This window comes from Acartia tonsa, chromosome 2 (assembly GCF_053477335.1).
Source record: "Acartia tonsa isolate MP-2025a chromosome 2, ASM5347733v1, whole genome shotgun sequence".
NCBI classification, from domain to species: domain Eukaryota; kingdom Metazoa; phylum Arthropoda; class Copepoda; order Calanoida; family Acartiidae; genus Acartia; species Acartia tonsa.
In genome coordinates this window covers 26,852,108-26,867,181 of record NC_137261.1, presented here as the reverse complement: position 1 = coordinate 26,867,181, position 15,074 = coordinate 26,852,108, and the positions used below count along the sequence as shown (strand labels likewise).

Here is a 15,074-nt window from a genome sequence, read left to right as displayed (position 1 = left end):
GATTATCAAATCTTAACATTTACTAAGCACATATCACTACACTGATCAACCAAAAATGTCCTATTCACAAAAATATCCAGAAATAATGCCTTGATTTTATGGTATTTTGAGAGGGAAAATGGAAAAAACAGGGAAAATCTGAACGTTTTTGTTTCTTATAATGTTTGTAGGGATATTTAACTTGTCATATATAGTTGAAACAATTTACTTACTGTTAAGGATTTATTTTATGCTATAAAATTGCCAATTCGTTTTTTTATAACGTAATAATTAGGTAATAAAGACATATTTTAAATTCGTATTATTGACAAAAAAAATACCTCACTGTCTACAAGGGGTTGAATCTCATAGGTTATATAAAATAATAATATCCTTTTTTATTGTGTTGAACAATAAATAACCCACTTTGGAGAATTAGTTTACACTTTTATCAGACTGTTTATAAAGAAATATTGCGTCTTTATTATTTACAAATTTGTAATTAAAGGTGGGCGAGAGATGGGCCATTTAAAGTTAATTGGATACTAATAAAAAACCTGTTTCTGGCTTTGTTATTGTATTTGGTTTTCAATAAAAAAATATTGCTTATTTTATCAATTTCTAAGTAACTATACATTGGATTAAAGCAAGGATTATGTTAAAAGTCAGCTTAACTGTTAGGAAAAATCTAGAACTATGTGAAAAAGTATAATTTTAGCTATAATGGGAGAAAAAAGCAATTTAATGCACATTTTATATAATACGGAAATATCTTCCTTTCCCCGTACCTTATAAAAATCGTCGGAAAAAGCCGTTTTTTAAGCAAACAAAAGCGCGTTTTGCTCTATCTGTGAGATATTATGAATGAGATAATGTTAAGATTTGATATTAAGATGAGAAAAATTTACGTTCACAGTCCCTTTAACTCATTAATACCAAAACTAAGCTCCACCGAAAATTGTAATTTGAATTGACTGTTTCAGTCATGTTATGGAAACAAATATCTCATCGTTTTATAGACAGCTTTCTGTGGATTGTAATATAAATAGTTATACGATTATTTTTTCGGCTCCTTGGGCCACCAAAACTTATATGAATTTTATTGGTTTATTTAATCAATCGGGAAAGTTTTTTTATACATTTGTAATACAGTACAATACATGATTTTTAAGTAAGGCTTGGAACCAGTACTAATCTAGCGTATATTAATCAGTTTTATGATAATTTTTTTTTAATTAAATATCCACTAAATCCGTGATAACGCATATTAGTTGGGCAGGGAAACAGAATCATTAATTTATTAATTTATAAACTTTCATATCTCATACTAATTTGGATGCTGGAAGCATTTGCAGGGAAAACGGGATATGTAAGATAACTAAATCTGGAATAGTTGTTTATCGTATCATAGACAGCTTTCCTCGGATATTAAAATGAAAAATTATAAGATGAAAACCAGTTTTGTTAGCCTCGAGGGGCTGGAGTCCTGGTCTAACAAAACTGGTATTAATTTTATAGTTTTTATTTTAATATTCGATGTTATATACATGAATCTTCAGTATGGCTGAGAACTGGTTCTAATTCAGCGGATATTAATCGGTTTCGAAGCCATGCTGGAAACTGAATGAAGAATCTAACTGGCAATGTACAATTCTATTGTCTAAAATATAAAGTAGTATGCTTTCTTTTGTCTTTAGCGAAGGATCTCGCTATCCGCTGAACTGATATAGTCCTACATTTACAGTGAAGCCTTGTATAGGTCCAGGGAAGGTGTTTAACTATTTTTGGAGGAAAGTATCTCCACCCTCTCAATAGAAATCGCCCCAGAACAAAATTAATCCTCCACACAAAGTTTTACACTTCTTTTAAAACCTAAAACTAAAATTAGGAGGGTCGAGTTCCCCTCCCGCCTTAAGTGCCCCTAGATGCTTCTAGGGTCATGGCCGCAAGTTTTCTAAACTATATTTTTTTAATTTAGAGCAGATATTTATATTTGTAACATTTTCTTTATTCGTGAGGGATAGCTTTTCATTTCACTTTGTAAAACAATACAATGCATCAGAGAACAAAATAATGGGATCAAGAACAAAACACAAACTCTTAACAGGTTTGAGCGTCCAAACGGCCAGTCGCAGTTGGTTCATTTTTGTAAAGTAGGATTTTAAATATGATGCACTAGTAGCCAGAGGGGCCTCAGGGGATAAGAAAATGGATGATAAATTAAGTTTTAATTAAGTTTTATCAACATAACAAAATTAATAAGAAAACTCGTTTATAAAACATTGGGTACTAGTGTAACTGTAAAATGTCTCCTCCCTTCCTACCTGAGTGGTAACGCCAAAGTTAGGGCATACAATTCAAGTTTTTATCGCGCATTAACGTCTACCAATTACTTCTTGCGCATCATCAAGACTTGGCTGTGGATTCAGCCGTTTGGCAGCTGGCAACCTATATAATTTTTAAAAAAGAACTTTCTTCCTATTTTCAACTTGATCCAATGCATTAATTTAGATCTTATTATATTTTGGTTAGTTTTTTGGTAATAATTTATTAATAATCTGTCAAAATTTATATTTTTTGAATTTAACAAACATGAATAGTATAAGGACTTAAACTATGTACAATAGTAAAGTTAAGAATTTGGATGAAATCATTATTTACTAGAATATGATTTTTTATGATAAAAAAATATAGCCCTTCTTTCTTATTTAAAAAAAAGGCAAATTAGAATTATATTTTTATTTAACTTATTTTCGTGAATCAACTCTATAATTTGGCTCATTCGGTGTGTAGGCTATTCGAAAATAGCATTCACTGTTCGACCTTCAGAGCGTTAATATCCTAAAGAAGCGACGCAAAGTTTGAAATAGATAGGATAATTCTAACATGCCTAAATTAACGAAAAAAGCTATCCGTCTGTGACGTACGGCCGACCCTAATTATAGAAAAGCTTCGCTTTTAATTATAAAAAACGAAGCATTTCACAATTGATTTTATATTCATATTTTGGTATAATGATAGACCGACGGACAAATAAAATTATAGGTCATTTGTATAGGGATCTTTACAAAAAAGCTATCAATCTTGAATACCTGCGGAGAAAATCACATTTCCCCCATAACGAAACGGACTGGCAGACAGACAGCAGACACAGTAAATTATGGAGTAGCTACGCCACTAAAAATCCAAAAGGGCATTAAAAATGTATAAATACTAAACAGAAGAAAACAAAGTTTTGATAAATAAAGTTTTTATTGGCCTTGAGAAGATTGAAATGAGAATGACTTAACACAAGTTTCAAATGTAAAACTCAAGAATGCACAGTGGAGAGATCACGGATACTTATTCTCAAATAAATTTAAAATTAATGTTGGGGATATCTTTTCGTTTGTTTGTTTGTTTATTATATAGGTTATTTTTGATTAGGTTGAATTGGGCAGTAGGTAATAGGGTAGCTCCGCAGGGTCAGGGTATTCCGAAGAGGTTAGGTATAAGAAAAAACTAACTCTCTCTTACTTTTAATTCATGTATAAAATAAGAGTTAGAGGGGCGTAAGCTATAACCTCTATTTTAGTTCACAGAAGTGGGGTGCAGGGATATGTTTTTTAACTTGAAAATTACTGGATCCTGGCAGGAATAGCTAGAGGCAATTTTAATGGAAATCCTCTGATTCTCTGTTTGCGTTAGTTTCAAAAGCAAGGATATTTTTTTGTTTTTTACTAAAGATATGAATAGATAATGATAACATGCCCTTATGTAATTATTAAAAAAAAAAAAAATTGCGACTGGTTTAGGTTGGTTCAAGTAGTCCCGCATTGATGGGACTCCGCAGAGTAAGAGCTCTAAAAAGGGCTTATAAGAGGGGATATACCTATTACCTAATCCTGCAGGGTGACCTGTCCAAGCTAACCAGACCTAAAGCAACAAACTATAAACTGTACCCCTATCCCTATTTTTAAAAAATTTGTTAGTGCTCTACAAGGCACATTGAGGTAAATTGCCAAAACTTAATTTAAATTAAGATTGGCTACTAGAAAAGCTATGCTATATAGATTATTGACCAAAATGTATGTAAAAAGTCTTTCATCAATTTTTTCGGATCATGAAAAGAAAACGAAGTAGCGGGTTTCGTCGTATTTTCACAGCGGCTTTTGATAGTTTAAGTAAATATTAATGATTGCCCTGCAAGGTTAGGAAATTGGCCCTGCAGGGGCTAGAAATTGGAGAAAAGCTACTGTGAAAATACGACAATACCCGCTACCTCGTTTTCTTTCCATGATCCAATTTTTCTTTTATTGAAAACTCAGTAATCCCCCATGTTAGTTATGATATTGTTGTCGCTTCATTGGGTTATCCACTTAATATCCCACTACTGACTTAATATATGTCAAACATCAATAAATGGATAGTATCAGTTTCTGAGTTTTATATGCACAATTGCACATCGTTCATGTTCAAAATATTACAAATAAACTCTAATATCCATGGAGATATATTTATATTCTCAGCGAGGATGAACTTTTTAGAAGCAAAGCCTTTTTTTTAAATTAGGATAGGTCTGTCCGTCAAAACCTAACCTAATTTGCTCAAGCATGCACTACAAGAAAATCAAAAGGAAAAAATATATCACAAAAAAAACATTTCAGTAAAGATTACCTAAATCTAAATTGATTGCATGTTTACTGCAGACAAACATTAATCATAGAGTAAAACTCAAATAGAAATATTATGTTAAACATTTGTATGGATAGACGGATAGAAAAAATATCGAATAGAACAAAGTAGGTTATAGACAATACTTAATATAGGCAAAGAGAAAGAAGTGCGAGTTTATCTCTAGTTATTCATATATTGGTGCAAAGTTTTCTGTAAGTTTATCTGATATTAATATATAATAATACACAAGTGTACATTTATTTATTTATTTTAGTTTGTTGGAGAAAATTTTTTTTGGTTTATTACAAACAATAAATAATAAAATTGATAAGTTTTTTTTCAAAAAATCTAATTAATTTGCCATATATCTTTTCTATTTAAATTTTTAGTCATGAATAATAATAAAGGTATTAAGTATCAGTCACATCCTACAGACAACCAACCATTTGATTGCAAAATCATTACCTAGAAGCCCTAGCTTTTCATGGTAACGAACTTGATAGATTGAATCAAAAGATTTCTTCACTTGAGAGGGATGAATTATTTTTATGAACAGGATCTCTATGTGTTATGTTAACCGCTGAACCGACACGGTTCTCCTTTACTGTAGCTTCTCATAGGTCTTGGGAAGGTTCATACTATTTGAGGAGAATACAACAACAACAAAACCCCTCACCTAAAAATTTTCTTTTCTTTATGAAACTAAAACGAAAAATGGGGGTCGAATTCAACCCCCTGCAAACTCAATTGCCCCTAGAGGTCTCTAGGGCTCTCAAGTACAAGATAAAGTATGAAATATTTTGATAAAACTAAGTTGAGTTTTCATAAGTCAAAGTATGCATTAATCAAAATCAGTGCCTGTTCTAATATGCTATAATATAATATATAAGGTTGCATAAATCCAATATGATATATCAAATATGATTGACAATCTCAACTTTTCCCCTCAAAAACTTTTTGACTCCTAGATGCTTCTGACTAATCAAATTTTAATCCACCCTCATCGAATAAAAAAAAACATGTCTCTCATTTTGTTTTTAAAAAATTTTAAGATTTATTTTGAAATAGCATTTGTTTTTTTCATTGTTTCATTTCATTATTTTCTTCTATTAAAGTCATTCTTGTTTATATTACACAACAACTGAAAGTAGTTCAATATGGATGTATTATTAAAATTTAATATTGAATGAATTGAGAAAGTCTTGAAGTAAAGTTTTGACCCAGCAAGTTTGACTTTCAACTATTGAGATATGATGTTCAATAGAAAAGACAAGTCCTTCTCAAATCAAAGTTATGCAATGAAAATTTCAAAGGCATAACTTAAAAATGTTTTTAATTAAGTGAAATTTGGATTTAAAAACTATTCTTTTCACTTTTACCTTCTGCTTTATTTATGAGCTAAAAATTTAGTTATTTAATATTATCTAAAATTAATCATATTCCTAATTTTAGTGTTCTGCCAGTTGTGGTGTTGGAGTAGAGACCCGCCATGTTGTATGTCTAGATGGAGGAGAAAGGTCGTCGTTATGCCAGAACAAGGAAAAGCCCGCCAATTCTAGAGAATGCCAGGTTTGAATTTTTAACTTTTTACAGGAAAATTTGTCAATAAAAAAGCATTTACTATTTTAAGTCATTAAATTTCAATTGGATCTATAGATAATTGATGCATTTTTAAATAATGTAAAATGTATTAATTCATCAAATTTAATTTAATGTTGTTTTTCCTTTCTCGATGCTATGAAATGTGATCAGGAAATGGATTAAAAGGAAAAAATCTGAAATGCATATATTATTAACATTTATTTCCCAAGATTCTTAAAGAACATGGACATCCGCGCATGTGCATCCGCTATGATGCTACACAAAATAACCCCTTTTTTTAAATTCTTGCTAGTTTAAAACAACCAATCAAGTCTTCAAGCAAAAACATGAAGAAACATGTTTGTAAAACTAGAGTACCAGATCATTTTAAAGTCCAGTGCCAACTCCTTAATTCATATTTCTAGATAAATTCTAGTCATCAGTGTTTTTAAAACAGTAAAAGAATTAAATTAGAAATAGGCATTTCATTTAGGTAGTAATTAGATTTACAGCAATTTTATCAATTTTCATAGAAAAAGTTCTGGTAACTTTTTAAGCAGTTCAAAAAATTCAAAACTTGAATCAGATCACTAACCTTTTTTTGAAAATAAATCTTTTCCCTAATTTGAAAGTTGCAACTCATGCGATTATTTGCAGGGAGAAAGGGGACAATGGACTGTTTATTATTCTAGTCCCCTAAGTTTTATAATAACATTTTCTCATTTTTGATTGGTTGCTTTATTAAGTTGAGTGTCTAAACGTTTCTAGCACTATTTGTAATCCATAGAATGAGTAATTTTGTTTATTATCATTGGGGATGTACATCATTTAATCGGCGGTTGTCTTATCCTTTAAGATCCCTAGATTATTTGTGATTATTGAGTGTTGTGCAGGAGTTATAAAGTTTGTTCTTGTTGTTTAATCTCTTCTTACTATCTGACTTCAGTTCCGGGAGCAAAGCAACCAATATTTACTTCTTACAGCCTTTCAAATAGTTTTTGAAAATCCTATCATTTTTTTAAAAATTAATTTTAAAAGATAAAAATTATAAAAATATTAACTTAACACAAATATACAATTTAACATAAATTCAAAAAAATTTACCTAATTTAATTCATCTAACATTTTCTTAGTTGAAATCCTTATATAAAAGTGATATGATCTTTGTCAGTCTGTTCTGAAGGATTTCGTTAAATGTTAAACTGATACGATTCTCCTTTACAGTGTAGCTTCTCATAGAACCTAAAAATTTTATATCTATTTTAGAGAAAATCCCACCTTAGATTTTTTTGTTTTTCTCTTGAAACTATAATTGGGAGAGTAAAATTCAACCCCCACCATCACATGTGTCCCTAGAGGCCTCTAGGGGCGTAGCCGCTTGTATTGTATATGGTACTAAGTATTTTTAAAGTACTCTATTAAAAGCCAGAATAATGTCATTAAATCCCATATTAGTTACCAATAAATTAAAAATAAATTTCTGAAATGAAACTTTGGAATGTAATTGTCTCTGTTGTTTGTTAAAGTTAAAAGGATTTGTTTATATATTTTGTGCAAGTTGAAAATAAAAGTTTATGCATAATTCTATACTCACAATTTTTTTTTAAACAAAACATTTTTTTTACAATCTTAGCAATTTACAATTTACTTCACTTTAAATCACTGTATAAATAGCTCTTTCAAAGTCATGGCACAATTTTTCAAAAATCAATATATAAACACTGGGATCTAAAGAATAAGACAATGGCCGATAAATTGATGTACATCCCCAATGATGATACAAAACAATTACACCTTCTGTAGATTAAAATAAGTTGTTGAAACGTTTGAGCACTCATATTACTGAATTAACCAATCAAAATTTACTAAAGTCCCCAAAGTTGTTAGCTAACGAATAAGAAAACGTTATTATAAAACTTTGGGTACTAGTGTATTAAACAGCCTATTGTCTCCTCTCGCTGTGATAAAAACATGAATTAAAACGTAAATTATTATATGATGAAAGCAATTGAATTTTTGTAATGTCATAAAGTAAATTTTCTAAAAGCTCAGCTATTATGTAGAGTTATCCAACTTGTTCTATTTAATATTTTTTACAGACAGGCCTGTTTTCATTATTGGAAATAATAATTGCTTTCTTGGAAGAAAAAATAATTGGTGTGAGTTTGAACATAACAAAGCATTTGATAGCTTTAGGTTGGAAGTTAAATTAAATTATTTTTCCATGTTGTTTTGAATATTTAGCCTAACGCCAGATGAAGGCTAAGATCTTGTTAACGGCTTGGTTGTCGAGAGATTCATCTCATTATTTTTATAGTAAAGCAATATCTTCATTTAAAGACTGTATTATTGTTCTAAAGTGGAACTTTTCTATAATTAGGGCATGTACGACCATACGTTACGCATTTAACGATTAGCTCATTTTGTTAATTTCAGCATGTTAGAATTTTTCTTTGAATGATGATTTCTGTAAGATTTACAAAGTGTATAGAATCCTGTATTTGAGCAATTTTGCAGAAAGTTTATTTACAATTTATTCATAAATTTAAATTTAATTTTAGACACTTCTCAAGCAATCATGTTTGTTCGATTGTCTGCTTTCAGTGCTTCGCTTAAATGGATGTTGTTATCCTTTTTATAACAAAATTTTGATATATTTAATTTCTCTACAACCTTCTTTTTAAAAGCGAAGTTTTTCTATAATTAGGGTCGGTCCGTCCGTCAATATGTCAGTCCGTAACGGTTAGCTCTATTCGTTAATTTAGACATGTTATTGTTGGTTTGTCTTAATTCAGAGCTTTGCTTTTATAGATGTTGTCTTTCTTGTTTGAACTCAGGGAAAAGAGAATGATATTCTGACAAACAATTCTAGAGGAAAATTTCCCAACAACCCCCTTCTCCTTTTCCTCCCCTTCTTACCCACCCCTCTTTAGTTACATAAAAAAAACAAGATATGCCCCACCTAACTTCCAAAGGTTTCGTGATTTTTTGTAGAATTGAATTGAATGTTAGAATAGCTAGGTTTAAACTAAACTTAAAATATTAAGATTGAGAAGGTCAGATATTTAGACACCACTCTGGAGAAAATTATATAACTTTTACCATTTAGGCATCATTAAATATTTATTTGTATTAACAAATTTCTAGTTTTCTCAGATTACATGGTTTATATAAACAAAATATCATATTAGTTAATATTTCAGTGAATTTTAATATATAACGTATTTTCTTATATCTAATCTATTTTATTATTAAACAAATGTGTATGTTAAATAAATTATTGAATAAGAACAATGTATTGGAATCTTTGCAACTTCATGCTTTTTTAGTTTTATCCTTAGTAACTACAGCCGCATATTACTTTCATTACTTAGTTGGCAGCAGCCAGTTAAAATTTTAGCATCTGCCACAAAATAAGTTCCTAGAGTTTTAATTATTATTTTTCGCATCGTATTATAAACAGCTTTCCGCGGATATAAGATATAATCCAGCGGATATTAATCGGTTTCGAATCCATATTGGAAATTATTTCTTTTCAGGCCAACTGCACAGCACCTCTTCTGGAGATTGATCAAGAACAAGCTGAAGATATTTACAATGAAGACGGTGATGATACCAATGATGATGATAATCAAGAGTAAGTTTTTATATTAGGATTTTTTACACGAGTGAAGACCTTTTAATTGCATAATCTTTGTCTAAAAGTGCCAATTGGTATTGAGTTGATATTTTTTAATGTTTCAAGTCATTTAGACAATTAATACCAATAATTTTATTAGAATGTTTCATGTCATTTTAAGTATGTAGTAATAATGCTATTCGACTATCGATATGTCGATATTATGACAACCTTAATCACTTTTTATCAGGGAGTGAGGGGACATTGGGCTGTTTGTTACACTAGCCCCATAAGTTTTATTATAGTTTTCTTATTCGTTGGCCTAACAACTTTAAGGACTTTTATTGAATTTTGATTGGTAAGTTAATTAAGTTGAGTATCCAAACGATTCGACCACTAATTGTAATCTATAAAAGGATTTATTTGTGTATCATCATTGGGTATGTACAACAATTAAACGGCTATTGTCTTATCCCTTTAGATCCCTGCTTAATATGAGTCAGAGACTAATTAGATAGAACTAAAGGTTTTGATTTATGCTTTCAAAACATCATTTTGCTTGAGACACATTTTTCATAATAAAATCTCTAACATAGGGTCCGTCCGACCGTCCGTAATGGATAGCTCTTTTCGTTAATTTAGATATGATAGAATTGTCTTATTGATTTCAAATTTTATGTTTCCTATAACAGTTAGGTACTATTTAGGAAGCGTAGAAACTCTATGATCATTACCAGAATGTCCGTACGTCCATTTGAAACATGTAAATTTTTAACCTTTCTTGACAAAACCTTTTAAATACTACAATAATCCCATTACTCTGATTTTTTAAATACTGATTCCTGTTACAACAAGGTACAATGTTATAAGCGAATCATCTCTATAATCAAATCCTAAAAATGTAAGTAAGTCCTTAAAAAGTATCTTGTATTTAATCAGTTTTGCAACAAATTTACTTTTTAAACTTATGCATGTATATTCTGTTCATTCAGTTCTGACACTCTACAAATGTTAATGTTCGTTTGTCCTACCGTTTTTAGAGCTTCGATATTATGGATGCTGTCATCCTTGATCTATGTATTATCTAGGTATAATTATGATGAATATGAAGAGATACTTGATGAGCCAGAACAAAGAGATGTTGGAGATAACAACGAGGATAGTAAAGATATCACTGATATCATATCTAATAAACTAGGTAGGCACTTCTTATTTAGCGAAGCTATTCTATAATTTCAAAGTGGGAGAAACGTTATTTTCTAGGCTCCTATTCGAGATAGAAGGTTGAAACTTCTTGTCAACATTTTTATCATTATGGAGCATAATTATCTTTAAAACAATCATTGCGCATTTTTACGGAATTTTTGTTTCGATATTTATCGAGCATCAAGTATGTAATTTATCAGTATTTCAACAAATGCTCTTAAAATCTGCTTGTGTGTATTCTCATCCATAATTTTTAATGCTTAGCTACTAATGGATGTTGTCATCCTTGTTTACATTGTTTTGTATTTGTATGTGATTCTTTAAGTGTAGTGAAATATATTTTCAAAATTAAAAAGGCTTCAATTACCATTAAATTCTAAAAATTATAAGAACTCAGAAGAAATAAGCATTTTAAAACTATCAAATACTTTTTTTTACAGATTCCCTGATAACCTCAACTAGACTGATGACCAACGAGGTATTGCACACAGCTGATTCTTTAATACCTGGAAACTCTCTCCTGGACGAGGATCAGGATCCTGCAGCAGATGGCAGCAAGATCCAGGCCTCTCCCCAGGTCTGCCTAGACAACTTCAAGAACTGTGCCATAGTTGTGGAGTCAGAGTTGTGTAAATATAATTTCTATCAGATTAACTGTTGTCAGAGTTGTACTCTTAATTTAAAATAATTTATTATCAACAAGATTATTTCGTTTTTTTTATTATGAAGTATTTTTCATATCATACTTCCATTTAATCCCATACAAAATTATTTCTTGAACATATTTTATAAGTTATTGAGGTTGTGCTATTATTCTTTTGAAATTAAAAAAAGAAGATTTCTTCTAGTTTTTTTTTAAGTACGCAATAAAAACACAGTTTTAAAATGTATTATGATTTTACTAACTACCAAAAACTAACTTATTAGAAAATATCAGAATGGTCTTAAAATAGTACCAGTAGTATTATTAATATGATATGCTAATGAAATAAAAATTTTATATACTTATATAGAAAAGAAAATATAAATATCATTTTACAACATACATAAAGACATTATAAATAATTTAAAATTTTAAAGTTTCTTTTTCTTCCAATTTTAAATACTTCTTTCTTTTATAATTCATTATAATTTAATAATTTTTTGTTTAAATAATTAAATTGATATTATGTGTTAGATTTTATACTACATATTCTTTAGTTCAATAAATTAACATATTAACAACCTATTTTTATTGCTATTGTGAATATTTGCTGTTGTTGGTCGGGTTGTTGACTTCATTTATAATACAAAGTAGAACAATGTCTGTCTGTCCGTCTGAAGCTTAAGATCTCAGTAATCACTGAACCGATTGGGTTCTACTCTTCAGGGAATATACCTACTGCGGTGGTTTTAAGCTATTTTCTTGGGGGATGGGACACCAAAAGTATTTTTTTTTCTTCAAATTCTTTATTGGAGACTAAAAAAAGACCAAAGTATTATGTGACCAATTCTGGATATAAATGATGTAATTCGGAACTTTAAATGTTGTCATCCTTGTTTTGTAATAGGCCTAGCAAATGATGCGCACTACTCCCAAGAGTTGTTACACAGACAACTGTGCTGCCAACTTTGCCAAAATGGTTAACAATAGAGTTACACTAGAATTTTTTTCAAAACTTAATATAACTTGAAATTCCATTCATAATGACTTCTTTATGTACTAGCGGTTCTGTATTCGAAGGGGCAGAGATAACCTAGAAAAATAGCTTTAAACTATCCCTGGACTTAAATCTGGAAACAAAATAGATTAAAGCCATCACAGGCCCTATGTGAAGCTTGCCTAGAATAGAGAACCCAATCAGTTCAGTAGTTATTGAGATCTTAAGCTACAGATATAAAACCCTTACTACTTTATATAATATGATGGTAGAGGTAGAGAATTGATAATGGATATATTATTACTTAGATGCTACACCATGTTCTCAAATAAAGTTAAACTTGCCGCGGGCTAAAACAATGTATCCCATCCTGTATCCAATTCTGGATGAACGAACTGACCAATGAGTTCAATGTAAACAACAATTTCCCAACGTTATATTATCCACTTATATTCTATATCCACTAGAAGTTGCTTGATGAAAAAAAATGGAACAGTACATCTATTAAACAAGAAAATAACTATTGTTGTTAAACAGGTTTTTTTTCAAATATAAAGCTAAATGAGTAGGGATTTCTTATGTCAAAAGTAATCAACATTATACAGTACTCAATATATGAAATATGTAGGTTCTAATTTTCAAAAATAGTCTAAAACTAATTTGTCTTCTGTATAAAGTTGATTAAGAATAATGTTTGATGACTAGAGTCTAGTCAACATTATACAATATTCAACAGAGTAAATATAGACTAATCAATTAACTTTTTTTGTATTTTCCACAATAATTCAATTTTTGCCTCACTTCAAGATAGAACAAAGACGATATAGTCCAATGTTAACAAAGCTTGTAAAAATGATAAGTTAAGCCCATATCAAGAGAAAGAGAGTAAGAGAAGGAAAAAAATTTAAAGTGCTTCATATTAATTTTATATCACTAGAATTGGTCAACAAATGTAATAAATACACATCTATATACAAATTTAAGAATAGATAAATCTGCGATTAGAGGGTTATACTTTTCGTTTCATTCGAGCAAATGTTTTTTTATTTATGATATTTGGTCTATTGATGCTTAGTCTAATATCCACTGAAGTGTCTCAAAAGTTGGTCACTTTGCGGTCTTTTTAGTAGCGAACCTACTCTAATATTTATCTTTTTTACGTCCGTCATTGATTTTATGAAGAAAACATAATTTTCTAGTCAGCTGTTAAGATAGACATGATATTGTTATAAAGATACCCCTTAGCCTTACGATTGTTCACCTACTAATCTTGTGCATCCCTACTAATGGCCGCTGTTATCCTAGTTTAGAGGAATAGCAATTTTGTAACTATAAGGAGTCCGCACGAAATAAAACTGAACAAGAATAAGCTCTGAAACAATAGTAAAAATGACCATAAACACTTTCAGAACTGAATAAGTACACGTATAAGTCGAAACAAAATTGTAAGTTAATTTGTTGCAAAGCTGCTTATACAGGATCATTCTTATATAAAAGTAAGAGGATGTCTGTACCGAAGGATCTCGCTAAACCAATATAATTCTCTTTTAAAGCGTTACTTCCTTTGTTTGTTTATAATAAACTAAGAGGAAGTTGATACCAACACCCTGGCATCCCCCCTAAAGGAGGGTACACTAAAAAAATAAAAAAACTATTGAAGGGGGGTAAAGATCCCTTTACCCCCCCCCCCCCTTGAACCTCTCTGTTTATCTAATTACATTATGTAAGACAATTACATAATTACAATGAAGCCTTGTTTTAACAAGAAAACAAGGAGGATATTTTTCAAATAATAAAGTGATGTAAGATTTAATGAGGGTAGGTCAGTCCGTCCATCCTTAACGGATAGCTCTTGTCGTTAATGCTTAATAGCTGCTGTCGTTGTCGTAGTCCAGCTGAACCAAAGAGTAATAGATATTTTTTAAAGAAATCAGAAATAGGTAGAACGTTTTTCCTTCCTATTTACTAAAGCCGCCCCACAAAAACACATGAATAAATTCAATTATTGGTTACTGAAATAAAATGCTTTTTGATTTTAAAAATATTTAGACTAGTTTACAGTACAAAATTAGCTACCTGTGTATTTATCTATAGCTATGAAGATGAGACTTACTAATTAAAGTATTCACCAGAGACATTCCACAATGAAAACTACTTTTTTGTTTCCAGAAGTGTATTCAGTACTTTACCCGGAGGGTGCGCGAAGCGTAACGAAATTGTTAAATACTCTTTAAATCGTTATAATAGAGTAACAGGATGTGTCTGTCTGAGCCGAAGGATCTCGCTAACCGCCAAACCGATATGGTTCTCCTTTACAACGTAGCTTCTCATATGTCCAGGGCAGATTTATAACTTTAATAGGGGAGGGTATCACCATCCTTCCAAGATAAGTC

The 15,074-nt window shown here is 30.3% G+C and overlaps 1 protein-coding gene across 1 annotated transcript in view; it reads left to right on the top strand.

Moving 5' to 3' along the window:
* The window catches only part of LOC145307965 (thrombospondin type-1 domain-containing protein 4-like), an 85,804-nt gene extending 73,535 nt beyond the window's left edge, over nucleotides 1-12,269 (top strand). Inside the window, exons 20-23 of the mRNA XM_080150238.1 lie at nucleotides 6,088-6,204; nucleotides 9,756-9,853; nucleotides 10,924-11,033; nucleotides 11,482-12,269. Of these exons, the coding sequence (XP_080006364.1) occupies nucleotides 6,088-6,204; nucleotides 9,756-9,853; nucleotides 10,924-11,033; nucleotides 11,482-11,729 (573 nt within the window). The 3' untranslated portion in view covers nucleotides 11,730-12,269. The remainder of the gene's footprint in view (nucleotides 1-6,087; nucleotides 6,205-9,755; nucleotides 9,854-10,923; nucleotides 11,034-11,481) is intronic.
* Nucleotides 12,270-15,074: the final 2,805 nt, after the last annotated feature.